The sequence below is a fragment of the Ptychodera flava genome, chromosome 19 (genome assembly GCF_041260155.1).
Source record: "Ptychodera flava strain L36383 chromosome 19, AS_Pfla_20210202, whole genome shotgun sequence".
NCBI classification, from domain to species: Eukaryota; Metazoa; Hemichordata; class Enteropneusta; family Ptychoderidae; genus Ptychodera; species Ptychodera flava.
This window is the reverse complement of record NC_091946.1, coordinates 5,097,757-5,111,060: the sequence shown is the minus strand read 5'-3', so window position 1 is coordinate 5,111,060 and position 13,304 is coordinate 5,097,757. Positions and strand designations below refer to the sequence as shown.

Below are 13,304 nucleotides of genomic sequence, written 5' to 3'. Positions count from 1 at the left end.
ACTTCAGTCGGTTGATGTATTGGGGAAAATTCCACCATAGTAGACACAGTGGTGATTCATTCTACTCCATTCGTAACAAAAGAGGTCCCTTTTAATAGTCGATACTCTCCCTGATCCACTTCAGAAAACTTAGCGAAAACTAAATTTGAGTTGTATTGATACAATATCGTTTAACAAATGAGGTTCAGTTTGTTTGATCCAAGTTGCTGCAAACACGGCGTAAATAGTGTTCTATTTCACGTAATTTTAAACATAGTATGCGTTCAAAAATAAAGACCGTCGAACACTATTTGTTCTAAATCTGAATATATGCATTCTAGTTTTCTTACTGAAGAAGCTACATTCAAAAAGTGTTACTGTAATAATTAAGTGTTCTTATATGTGTTTAATAACTGAACGCATAACTTTATAGTGTATGGGCGCAATGAACAAGTACAGTTTTTTTCACGAAATTGTCATTTCCTGCATAGGTGCAAAATCCATCATGTTCTTGGTATAGGAAAGGATAATGTTTAAAATGGTTGTTGACCACTCTGTAGGTTTATGTGTGTAACACAAAATGACCTTTTTAATACTCGGTTTATGCGATGAAGCTTTCAGCTTTGATGTTGATTACATGTCATCTTTGATGCTGATTATATTTTACTATTCTGTTCTATAAGTAGATTTTCCGGTCATCCTTTCCCTCATAGAGACACAAAGTCTCAGCCAAGCGATCCGTGCATTGTTTTAAAATTCTAAGTCGATTAATGATTCTAGCGGGTATAAAAAACAAACAAACAGTTTTAACAACTTTCATATTACACACACACACACACACATAGTGGATGTGTTTACAATGAACACGCGACACTTTAGAATGATTTTGGAGTGGTGGAAGGAAATCTGCAGCAACCCCCCCCCCCAGAAGAAAATAAGGTCGCAAATTTAACTTTACATCATTCAATATTATGCAATCTTAATACGATGCAATTCATAATTAAAATGGAAAGTAAAGTCAAATCTGCCTTGTACTCACACATACACACTCGCATATATATATATATATATATATATATATATATATATATATATATATATATATATATATATATATATATATATATATATATATATATATATATAAAGAAACTGTAGGAATTCAGGTGATCCCCAGTGGAGCGTGGAGTGGGGTGAAGATAGAAGAAACTTGGGTTGAAGCACACTACCACACCTGGTTGTTAGGTTCCAAACGCATTTATTATACCTCAAACACAACGTTTCATTTCAGTTCATTTCGTATATGCACTCGCTATATCGCTCGTGCATATATTTCGTGAACTGGTCAAAATCTCGTGGTATACCGTCGTACCGTCGCTGGGTGTGCTTTATTGCTTAAATATTATATGAGAGAGAGAGAGAGAGAGAGAGAGAGAGAGAGAGAGAGAGAGAGAGAGAGAGAGAGAGAGAGAGAGAGGGAGAGAGAGAGAGAGAGAGAGAGAGGGGGGGTTTAGTGATATGGAGGTTTTAACTATAACAAGGAAATAAAAGCAAAATATATATGCCCGGCCAATTGCTATTTAGTCTCATGATGTGTCTGTTCTCTTTGTTCTCGAACAAGCTGACAATGGCCAGTTGTGGTGCACGGTTTTCTGATTTTTTCATTCGTTAGGATTCTTCGACTGTTGTTGTTTTCTAAACGGTCAACGAACTGTGCCCTAGCGCGGCATAACACACAAGGCCGTCTGGCGCTCGAAACAGCAATAACAATAACAACAGGCGTGCAAGCATGGATTGCAAAGGACGGGTCAGCCGGGTCAATCCCCTGAGTAACCCCGAATCGGTGTGTTGCTAGTCATCTATGTAATGCACAGTGATAACGCCGCTGGTCGTCGCGGCCACCAGACTGCAGTGACAAACATTGGGAGCGATATTTTGTAGGATGTAACTTCTCTAAGAATTACGTGACGCTTCATCTTGTAGGTTGACAGAAATCCTGGGCTAAAAGGTTCCCAGCTCCCGGCCCTGGCCCCAGGTAATAGTTTGCCGGTTTCCCTTGGTCACGGTGTTATGTCGTCGTTTTCTGTATCGCAAATCATAGGGAACTTAGTTTTAAATCTGGCAGTTGCTCGTTTTACTACATGTATTTGCTGATAAATTTGAAGAACTTTTATTTGTGTTTTCAATCGTGTTTTGATATCGTTGCAACTGCTGGCTAGATGTAGAGGAACATCACAATCTGAATCTGCTGTTGCATGTTTGAGTACAGGATCAGGCGTTGAGGTCAGGGCCAGACGCAACGTTCAAGCCTGTACATAAAAGCATCTCGCTTCTACTGTCTATCGACAACAGTATTACTGGTTGGCTAGGCGCAACGCTATCTTCAAGTTGCATTTCACTTTTCACTGGGTGACGATGCAGATTGAAATAAAGCAAGGTAACATCACAGGGAAGCCAGGGAAACCCAAGCAAACAAGCATACAAGTACCAAACAAAGAAACAAACATATATACAATATCATAGAACGTTGAATAAATAACAAACACAAACAAATAAACAAACAAATGTATGCATACACGCACACATATCTACATATCTATATTATACATATAGGGCTATATAATATTATATATATATATATATATATATATATATATATATATATATATATATATATATATATATATATATATATATATATATATATATATATATATATACACACAACTGAGTTGATCAGGATAATCTAAAATATTACATTTCCACTACAAATTTGTTTCGTATAGGCTGCAGAGCCGCCTACACTCCACCCGATGAGTGTAGGCGGCTCTGCAGCCTATACGAAACAAATTTGTAGTGGAAATGTAATAATATTTTAGATTATCCTGATCAACTCAGTTGTGTATTTAGCTCTACTCTAGTATTGAGCACTCTACTCCAGCTGATCTTGAACTAAACAAGTATATATATATATATATATATATATATATATATATATATATATATATATATATATATATATATACTATATATATATATATATATATATATATATATATATTATATATATATATATATATATATATATATATATATATATAATGTAGGTGTATAACACGATTGGAACTAATTTGGGATAATTGGATTTTCATATTTTGTAAATTTTTCAAAAGTGTTAGGTGCCATATAGCTGAATGTTGCAATATCGCAAATTACTCATAAAAACAAGTGTAGGCCTATAGTATAAAAAAGAAAAGCAAATGAGATAACATTTGTAAATAAGATCGACATTCCTTCACCATCCAATTATCCCAAATTAGTTCCAATCATGTTGTATGTGTGAGTGTGAGAGACAACAGCATATTGATTGACTGAACAGCTCATGCAACATATTCAGCATGCGACGGCAGTATCACAATAAGCTTACTCATTGTACAGTTGAATGTTGCATGAGCTGTTCAGTCAATCATTTCAAACTTTTTTCAATATGCTGTTGTCTCTTACACACACACACACACACACACACACACATATATATAGTATATATATATGCGTGTGTATTCATTTGTTTATGTTTGTTATTTATTCAACGTTGTTCTATGATATTGTTTGTCTGTATTTATTTATCTATTTGTTTGTTTGTCAGTATGTTTTATAATTTATGTATTTGTATGCTTGTTTGTTTATGTCTTGTTTTTTGTTTATTTATTTGTTTGTCTGCTTGTTTTACGGTTGCTAACTTTTTCCTGGCTTCCATGTGGTAACATGTAAAGAAAAAAACCCAAATAAATTCAAGCATCTTCGTATGCTCAGCCGTTGTTGGGGTTGCCCAGTCTGGAATCCAGGAAACCAAACCAAAACACTGTGAGAATTTAATGTGAGAATGTGTTCACAGGTTCTAGTGCATACAGTGAAATTCCGTTCGATGACACTGCTAAAACATTTCAAATCACTAATGAAAAGAAGTACATAGCCTGAACTTAGACGGTTTGAAGAAAACACGTAACGTGATCGATTTGCCGACATTCACAACGAGCCATTGGACATAGGCCTAATGTGGAGCGCAAAATAGTTTTACGTAGCTACATGGAGGTAGTCTCTGCTACCTCCATGGCCTGTACAACTTAGTATTTGGTCATCGACCTGTATTTAGGCCTATTGAATAAACATGCCGAAGTAATTGGAGTTGCTTTGCACTCAACAAAGTCCGAAACATTACATGTGCACACCGTCGTCCCTGAAATATAATTCCCTGCTGCAACATCGAGTAGTTCTGCCTCTGTTGCATACAGGAAAGCCAGGCCGGCTGGAGGAAATCTTGGCGAATCTCCAACTTTCCAAATACGTGACACTGTTAATATTCGGTTGGTCGGGTCGAAAAATGAAATATTTGCATAGTAGTCTGTGATTGGTCTCTTTACGATAACTTTATGCAAAGTAGCACATGGGAGAAAGAATCACGCGCTCACATGTTGAACGCTACTACTACCGGAAGTAGATGTAAACATAACGAAAATCCATTTTGTTTCAGAATTCCTGATATTTTTATCTAGAGTTTGACAAGTAGAACGAATTAAGTTCAGTAACGTAATGCAATAGGGGAATACGCGTCAGCTTTGGTGGCTCAGTTAGCTTCAATTGCTGGGAAGGGCTGCGTAGCGAAAACGAGGGGCTGTGTCATTCATGCCGATAAAGCGTGAACACCTCGTGTGTTTATAATTATGTAGATGTTGCTCGTTTACTAGTCAGAAGCCGTTTTGCCGCCCAACGTGTAACGTCGATTGTCAGCAAAGTTTGCAATTTTTTAGAGCTTTTCGTCTAGGAATACAAAATTTTTTCGTCCAAACATTTAGTGACAAGTATCAAACATAACGGTAAGTCATTTTACTGCGAAATTCCGTATTATGTTGCTTTGTGTACTAACCTATGATTTAGTTCCTTCTTACATTGTAAATCCGCCCATATGGAAAAACGTGGCTTCACCGCCGGCAATATTAATTCAGTGTCTTTCGTTCCATAATTTTGTCGATGTCCTCTCATTCGAATACATCGGTATTAAAGGAATCTATCCATGATCGTAGTAAAAATGTCTGACAAATCTGAAAGTTGGATTTCATATCTGTACCTCATAATGTCTGACGAGTTAAAGGAAGTGTTCGATTGTTCGAGGTCTTTGCACATGGCGGTTGCAACTTATCACTGGCCGCCGAAATACCGCCATCGCAACTTGAAAATCAAAAGCAATTCTTAGTATGTACTCGATTCACTCCATATTTGACAGTAATGAGCATAGAGCCTGATTAATGTCGCACATAGCAATTTTAGACCTGTTCGAGAAATGCCGGCCAGGAAAATTCCGCTGTCGTGTCAAACCGTCTATTGTTTGGATGTTTGTCATGTTCTCGTCGGTACATATCTCTGTTTTTTGTTGTTGTTTTCCCTAGCAAATGAGTACGTGTCATTACATCTGTTTGATTCGTCTCTACTCATATAGAAAATCGGTATTTCGCATTTACTTATGAAAATTGTGTTTCATTTGAGCCCCTGGTCAACCCGACAGGCTTCTTTTATATGTAAAGGCTTAGTATTTTTAAATTTGAATATGAAAGCGCGACCCGAGAAATCGAAGTCTAAATCAGTCCTCGTGAACTTGAACCACGTGGCTTGGTGCCTATCTGGTACTTGTCAGACTTACTGGGCGCTCACTTATGCACATACGGTCAGTGATATATATGTATGTCACTGTTTTCAAACTCTTTGTAAAAAACAAACAAATGCTGTCTGTATTATGCAGGAAGAACAGGCCTTTTTTCTCTGTGTTGAATCTGTGAACGACATTACGAACGGAAAATCGCCCAAGAAGACTTCACTGTTTTTATATGAGAACGGATAGCAAGCTTCTGAACAGAGGAAGGACAAGCTGGTTCTGTTTTCTTCAGAGAAGGTGAGTGTCGTCCGGGCACATTTTTCTCGACTTCTGATGAGCAACATGGTGGATATCGCGCTCACTTGTGTCAGTCCGAGATTCGTAGGATGTTTGACTCATTCCAGATACGTATGTCAACAAATCTAGAGGCATGATGTTTATTTACAGTCGACAGAATTGGTGTCAAAGTTTGTTCGACCTATGACCCAATGGCAGTACAATTTTATTGGTAGGCATTTTGCCAGTATCAACAGGGAGAGAATTTGTACATTTTATTGGTTTGTGTAAAATCACGCTAAAGTTAATTGAAATTATCTTTTTTCAACAGGTCTATTTTCACAAAGACAATTTACATCCATAAGTAGTTGTATTCTGTGGAATGAGAAACGACGGTAGCCTCCCTTCATGGAAACCGTTTGTGTTTGGAGGCGCAGCATCAATAACAGCAGAATTTGGTGGGTATTTTTATAAATTTCTACTGTTTACTCCCTGAAAGTAAGTTTTTGTTCCTTCTAAAAATTTAGTTTGGTCAAAAAAAAAATTCCTAAGAGTGACCTTGTGTCAGCCCCCACTTGAAAATGTGTCTCTAAAGCCTTTGCAGACTGCCACCATCCACTTGTGTGTCTTGGAACCTTTTAGGATGCAATTGTAAGGTTTTGCTGCTGTTTTATTTTTCTATTGTATTTATGTATTGAATGACAATGACACAAAGGAATAATTCTCAACTGACTGATCGACGACAAGAAATTGTAGGACATGTGACATGACTTGACGTATCTGATTTTATGACATGGTTGCATATCAAAGAATTGATCTTGTAATTTCAAAAACATTTGTTTACATAAACATTTTTTGTGGTGGCGGTTTGTCAGGCTATGCACTTTGCGGTCAGTTTTGATGGTATCATTCGTGGTGAATAGTAACACCATATCATGCGTTGATAGGAATAAGGTTCACACATGTATGGGGAAATATAAAAATTCGAGAATCTGGCCCATGGTGCTCACCATCATGATGCAAGGTCATTCTGAGAAAATCAAATTGTTGTCCCATTTGAACCAGTTCTCCACACATGCTGGTTAAGTTTCACTATGTCATGTAGGCCCAGATCATCTGCTGCTGCATCGCTGCTGGCGCATTCCATCGGTACCTGTCGGAGTGTCTCACCTGCGGACCTGGATCCAGGCTGAGACTGACTGGCGGGCCATCTAAGAGGCTGGATGTTGCGGATAGTTTCCTGTTAGCCTTCGTGAAGCGGCTGCTTGGGGAGACAGCATGTCTACCTTGGCAGTCATCCTTGTAACTAATCAACAGTAAGCCTACTGAATAGTTGTCATAACACCAATTGATTTAGATGTGAAGGATAGATACAGTGTTAGGACAATCTTTTGAATGTGATGTAATTTTACTGTTCTCAACCCACTCCAATCACTCTTTCCTTTACCGTTCAAACAGTTAATGATACTTATTCCCACAGCTATGGTCTATCATTGGAGATGAAAGTGCCTCGGGCATTACTTGGGTTGGGCATTTATACAATAGTATGGGGATGAAGAAATCCATAAATTTACTGAAATTAAGCTAGTTGTATATGAAATGAGTTGAAACGAGAATATTAGAGTAATTGCAAATTTTGTATGGCTTGAAATTTTATAAATTATACCAACAAAAGTGGTTTCCTGGGGGTTTCTTTTCTGTAGCAAAATTTGTATTTCTCTGCCATGGATGCCAAAATTAAAACCATCTTAAATATTTTGGAAAAGGAATCAGTCATATGTAGATTCAATAATTTTCCTGCCAAAATGTGCTGTTGACAGACAAGTCGCTTTAGGGTTGGGCTGCTCGTTTTGTTGAACATGTACTGTTGCATACACAAACATCGCAGACATGCACACACTTGCCAATAGTAAAATCTCTCATTCTTATGGGCAAGAATTTTTTGTTTATTTCAACAGGTACCTTTCCAATTGATACCACCAAAACAAGACTGCAAGTACAAGGACAACATGCCTGTGAAGCTCACCTGAAGGAAATCCGTTACAGGGGCATGATACATGCCTTCTGCAGGATCTCACAAGAAGAGGGTGTCCGAGCTTTATACTCAGGGTACGGATTTTCAGTGTAATGCATTTCTCTCTTGCGTGACTACTGTAAAATAAAGTCTTTTCAACTGGCAATGACATCCTGTTTTAGCAAATGAAGCTAAATCTGTCAATTCACTAATTCAAGATACTGCCAATTTAACTTTTCCCAGTATTTACCAATGGGTTTAGGAAGTCGTTTTAGCTGAATTAAAAAAACAATTGCAAAGAGGATCCAAAATCGCAAAAAGAGAATGAAACTAATTAAATGCTTTTCACTTTTTTTGACAACAAATGTACGTGAATTTTGATTTCGATCTAAAATTGCTTTCCTTCAATGAACAAATGTGTAGACTATCGTCAATCAGCTGAAGCATATTTTGTGTTGTTATTTCACAGAATCAAGGCTGCTTTGTTGAGGCAGGCATCATACGGTACAATAAAAATTGGTTGTTACCATACTTTTAAGAGGTTGCTAGTACCAAACCCAGCAGATGAATCCTTGCTTGTCAACGTCTTCTGTGGTGTATGGTCAGGAGTTATCTCCTCAAGCATTGCAAATCCAACTGATGTGATAAAGGTGAGTTGTGTCAAGGTTCGATTAAAACTGCTTATAGTATTTTCTCTTGTACTGGAAATAGTATGCAGCCAGTTAGCCAAAGTTAACTTGGCGCATAGGTCAATTAGGATATAGCTGTCAGATTTTTATCAGACTGTGGGACTCGTGACTGTTTTCAAAAGTGCAAAGTTCAAAGAAATCAATACTTAGTGACCATAGTTACATTTGGTTACATGATCTGGCCAATGGCTTAAGAAAATTATCAGTACACTCCCTGAAATCATGCTTGCAGGGCATGGCAAGTTACATATGACGCGTAGTTTGTGCTCATTGATTGAGTGAACTTTGAAATGTAAACAAAGCTATAAGAGGTTTGCATCCTTTTTTGCCGAATCTGTCATTATACTACTGGCTCTGAGAACACCAATTCCAGTGTATCGGTAACAGACATTTGTGCCGTAGCATGTTTTAAACAGTACTGTCTTGCTTTTTTGCAGATTCGTATGCAAGCCCAGAGAGCATCCTTTGCTGCAAATGGCAACAATGGAATCTTGGTATCCTTCCTGACAATCTACCATCAAGAGGGACCAAGAGGGCTCTGGCGGGTAAGTTACAATGAGTTTTCTGTATTTGAATGATAATTAGGTAGTTCTTGAATGAGCAATGCTATCCAGTACATTTCAGTATTATTTGAGGTACAGCATGTGCATGATAATTTACTCCCTCAAAATTTAATTTTGCAGGGTGTTAGCCCCACCGCACAGCGTGCAGCAATTGTAGCTGGAGTACAACTGCCAACATACGACTTGGTGAAGAGTATAATTATGGAACACAATCTGATGGGCGATACTGTTGCAACTCACTTTATGTAAGTGTTTCTGATCAGGTACAAGTATTTAACATTTTCTAAATTTGAAAAATTGCACCAGAAAGGGAAAATTCTTACACAAAATCCATTCTTTTGCCCTTTGCAATGGTTCATACATTCCGCAACCTAATAAGTTTACATTTATCTGACACATTCAGAGAAGAAAAGATGAGAAAATTGTTTATCAGCTTGTATGTAGGATGATGCAGATACTTATATGAACTTCTCACATTGATCAACTAGATCCAGTATAATGGCTGGTCTTGCTGCTTGCGTTGCATCCAACCCGGTTGATGTCGCAAAGACAAGAATGATGAACCAAAAACAACTCAAGGAGCATCTGCACAAAGAACTGGGACAAAACAAGAAAATTTACAAAAACACTGTGGACTGTCTTGTCAAGGTAAATTTTTATCATTATTAAGATTTGCAGTTCCTTCTGTATAGCGAATTTCTTTATTCAGCTTTGATATGATGTCAGGATGAGTTGCACAGGTGACTTGTACCTACAGAAAGTGACCCTCTAAAGTGAAGAAAATTGGTGCAGTTTAAGAGAACTTTTGTTTCTCCTGAATATAAGGGGAGTAGTCCTTAGGCATGAATTTCAGTGTTTTCATTGAGATTCCCCACCCTCTCCCCTCTGCAATATTTGATGTTACCTTATATTTAAAAGTTGGTTGAAGAGGTCTTTATGAAGCCAGTCTAACATTTGACTGTTTCTCAAAATACCAACATATGAAATCAAAATAACTTCTATGCAAGTAATTGGTCCATATTTTCATTTCAGACTGCGTCTACAGAGGGCTTCCGAGCATTGTACAAAGGATTTATTCCAAGCTGGCTTCGTATGGGTCCTTGGAACATAATTGTATCCTTTACATAACTGTCAATCACATGGTCCCTATAGGGACTTATTCTCACCAAACAAACCATTGCTGATGCTGCACTAGTGCTAATATTATTTGATGTAGTTCCATCAGCTTAGTTTCACAATGTCACCACATGTGAAGTCATTCCTGGCACTCCTGCCCTTTGTGGATGTAATCAAGTTTTCATTCTGAGTACCGGTATTTATGTATTGAACAAAATGTTTACTGTCCACAGGTACAGGCAGGTTGAAATTAAATGTCACCGGTGTCACAAAGCTAAATCTGTTATATGTGACAGTTTGAGTTTTTTCCCTTGTAAATTCCAAAGTTAGAAATCTGAACTACTTATACATTTGTTCATGAAAGAAAAATATGTCAGGAAAAATTCATGGTATGAGAATTTTTTTCATGGAGGCTTTTGTATTATGCATGTTTCCCTTAACCATCCTTTCTTCAGTTCTTTCTAACGTACGAGCAGCTGAGGAGACTTAACCACATCGTTACACACAGTGATGAAAAATGGTGCTGAAATTTCAACATGTTCTGAGTGACCACCATCCTCAAGCAGCTTGAATTTTTGTTTTAGATGTAGTGTCAGTGTTTAAGTGGGTTGGGATTTGTTGCTGCTTTAGGTTGCAAAGGATTGGGATACTATGGGGCTTATTTGTGCAATACAATGCAAAAGATCATTTCTCCTGTATACAAAAGATGATGTGAGTTTGAATACAATCTCGGCATAGGCAAGTGGTGAAGCATTTCAAATATTTCACTGTTGATATGTACCATGTTGTCCTCAGATAATCTTGTATTTAGTCTTTTTCATCATCATTGAGTTGAGAAAAATCTGAAGAAGCTGAAATTATAAGGTTTGCCTGCTGGAATCCACATGCAGGCAAGGCATGGGATTTGAAAAAGGGCGTTCAGTAGTAGCAACCTTTAACAAACCAAGAGGAAAAGCTTAAGGGGTTCTTGCCACTGAAGAGAGGAGAAAAACCCACCTTTGCAAAAGCTATCAAGTTCATCATTATCCTGATGGCAGAGTAATTTGTAAAAATCTGGGAACCTAGGGTTGGGAATGTCTATCGTGACAAAGTCTTGATTTTGTTTGTGTTTTTCTCCATCAAGCTCCAAGCTGTAAAATTTACAAATTGTTTATTTTCTATACACAAACAGAGACTTTGTATTTATTATATATTTGACATTGTTACTGTTATTTTGTAAGTTGTAGTTTATTGAAGTATTACTGTTTGAGGCATTTAACGTTCTCTGAAAGTCCCCTACAAATAAAGTCATGAGCCAGGACAAACCATGGCAGCAGTAAGCGGCCAAACGGAAGTCCTGAGCAAAAACATCAATTATTATTGAAATAGGTACTAACCTTTGATAATCATAAGTATTTTACTGTACAGGTAAAAAATTAAAAACAACCTTCGAATACGGTTATCTGAAAACCCTATTGTCAATTTTACAACAATAATGGACAACATTGCCTATGAATATTGATGTTATCTCACATGCTCAATTTCTACCATGTCTTACAAAAAAGTTAACCCCTTGATTAACACAGTGTAGTAAATTGCAGTTCTAAAAACTGAACACAGGATCCGGCTGGAATTTTTCAGCCCTCAAGGTGTGCTGTAATTTATTATGGCAGTGGCGTTCAAGGTAGTGGAGGGCGTAAGCTGACCTTCATGACCTTGTCTGTCACGGAACCTTGAAGACTGATAGAAAAATGTGTTTGTTGTCACTCTGTGAAGAGACTACTATTACCTCTTTTCAATGTTTGGTTGCTGCGAAGTCTTCACTCAGTGAGAACTAAGTGACCTTGCAACAAAGGAAGTCAGTTTGAATGACATGAAACGAGCAGTCTACATGCGTCTTCTTGACATGTGTTACCACCAGATTGTTTCATGGCAGTCGTGAACTACTTTCGAAGCCAGATGATACAAGTGCTATTTAGAGAGTCAAGTACTTTGGGTAATTGCCAGTATCACTAAAGGCATGGACTGATGCAAAAAGGAAACCATTGATCTCTCAGTGTGTACATGGATTTCTCACTGGCACCTAACAGATATTATCTGTTGATGACACAGTAATTTGAAATGAAACTGTCTTCGCCCACAACGGAACTTTGTTTCCATCATTATTACTTTCAGATTTGTACAACATCAGAGCCTTGCCATTTGACATTTGGAACTTTTGTTTCTTTGTGATGACTTTCTCTGAGATGTTGTATAGCATCAAAGTTGTAATATTCAACATTTGAAATAAAAGTGATGAAAACATACTACCTGGAATTGTAATTCTGTTGAAGACTTGAGTGTTCACAAGATTAAGAATCCTTTAAATTATGACTTACTGAATGCTTCCAAGAAGAGGATGCAGAGGATCAACAAACCACACCACCACTGACCATAGCATGTATCACAACAACCTGAATACATTTAAATCTGTTGACATGATGTTCCACCTTGTATTTGTTGCTGTGTAAACACAAACTGTCCTATTCCAAAGCCCCATCACGGGATGTGATTTTCCAACAGACTGGAGCAGACTGAAAGAAAGTGGAAGCTGCTGCCAGCATGCCAGTTGAAGTATTTGATGTGTTAGAGGCCTCACCACTGTAATCCAATTTAGGGTTGGAATGTGCCAGATTGTGTCAAACCTGTTTCCGTTGTCACCTCTTTGTAGTGGTTGCCTGGCCTTGTGGCAGTCCTGCAGGATTTTACATGCTTAGTCCCTCTTTAACAACCAGCCACGTGTCCATCGTGGTCAGTGGCCTTGTGTTATTGCTCCTAATTTGGTACAAAACCTGCATATAGTGGTCAGCACATCTGATTAAGGATTACTTCTGTCAAGCAAAACTGATGGAGTCAGTGTGATCAAATGAATATCAGCATAGCATAGCATAGCATAGCAATTGTTCTAGAAACTGCATGTGTTGAGGTTTTCTGGAGATTTATTACATTGCATGCCATGTTTTCCTGAATTTATCACTCGGCACACCTACACTGAAAGTTAT

At 37.7% G+C, this 13,304-nt stretch overlaps 1 protein-coding gene across 3 annotated transcripts; it reads left to right on the top strand.

Moving 5' to 3' along the window:
- The first annotated feature begins 4,409 nt into the window (after positions 1-4,409).
- LOC139118438 (kidney mitochondrial carrier protein 1-like) lies at positions 4,410-12,569 on the top strand. Of its 3 annotated transcripts, XM_070681732.1 has the most exons (11): positions 4,421-4,853; positions 5,774-5,923; positions 6,234-6,360; positions 7,008-7,218; positions 7,861-8,011; positions 8,386-8,566; positions 9,043-9,150; positions 9,289-9,413; positions 9,657-9,816; positions 10,201-10,281; positions 10,740-12,569. In XM_070681732.1, the coding sequence occupies exons 5-11, from the start codon at positions 7,953-7,955 to the stop codon at positions 10,809-10,811; spliced, it is 786 nt and encodes a 261-aa protein (XP_070537833.1). In that variant the 5' UTR covers positions 4,421-4,853; positions 5,774-5,923; positions 6,234-6,360; positions 7,008-7,218; positions 7,861-7,952; the 3' UTR covers positions 10,812-12,569. The 3 variants fall into 3 exon arrangements, with proteins under 3 accessions (XP_070537832.1, XP_070537833.1, XP_070537834.1); XM_070681731.1 differs by lacking the exon at positions 7,008-7,218 and having other exon boundaries at positions 4,410-4,853; XM_070681733.1 differs by lacking the exon at positions 5,774-5,923 and having other exon boundaries at positions 4,726-4,853.
- The last annotated feature ends 735 nt before the right edge of the window (positions 12,570-13,304 follow it).

What these genes read in the sequence shown, in the direction of transcription:
- LOC139118438 (XM_070681731.1), top strand. Translation starts at nt 6,285, where the DNA reads ATGAGAAACGACGGTAGCCTCCCTTCATGGAAACCGTTTGTGTTTGGA. An exon ending in ATCAATAACAGCAGAATTTG is followed by an intron (nt 6,361 to 7,860) that starts GTGGGTATTTTT and finishes TTATTTCAACAG; the next exon opens with GTACCTTTCCAATTGATACC. An exon ending in GACCAAGAGGGCTCTGGCGG is followed by an intron (nt 9,151 to 9,288) that starts GTAAGTTACAAT and finishes TTAATTTTGCAG; the next exon opens with GGTGTTAGCCCCACCGCACA.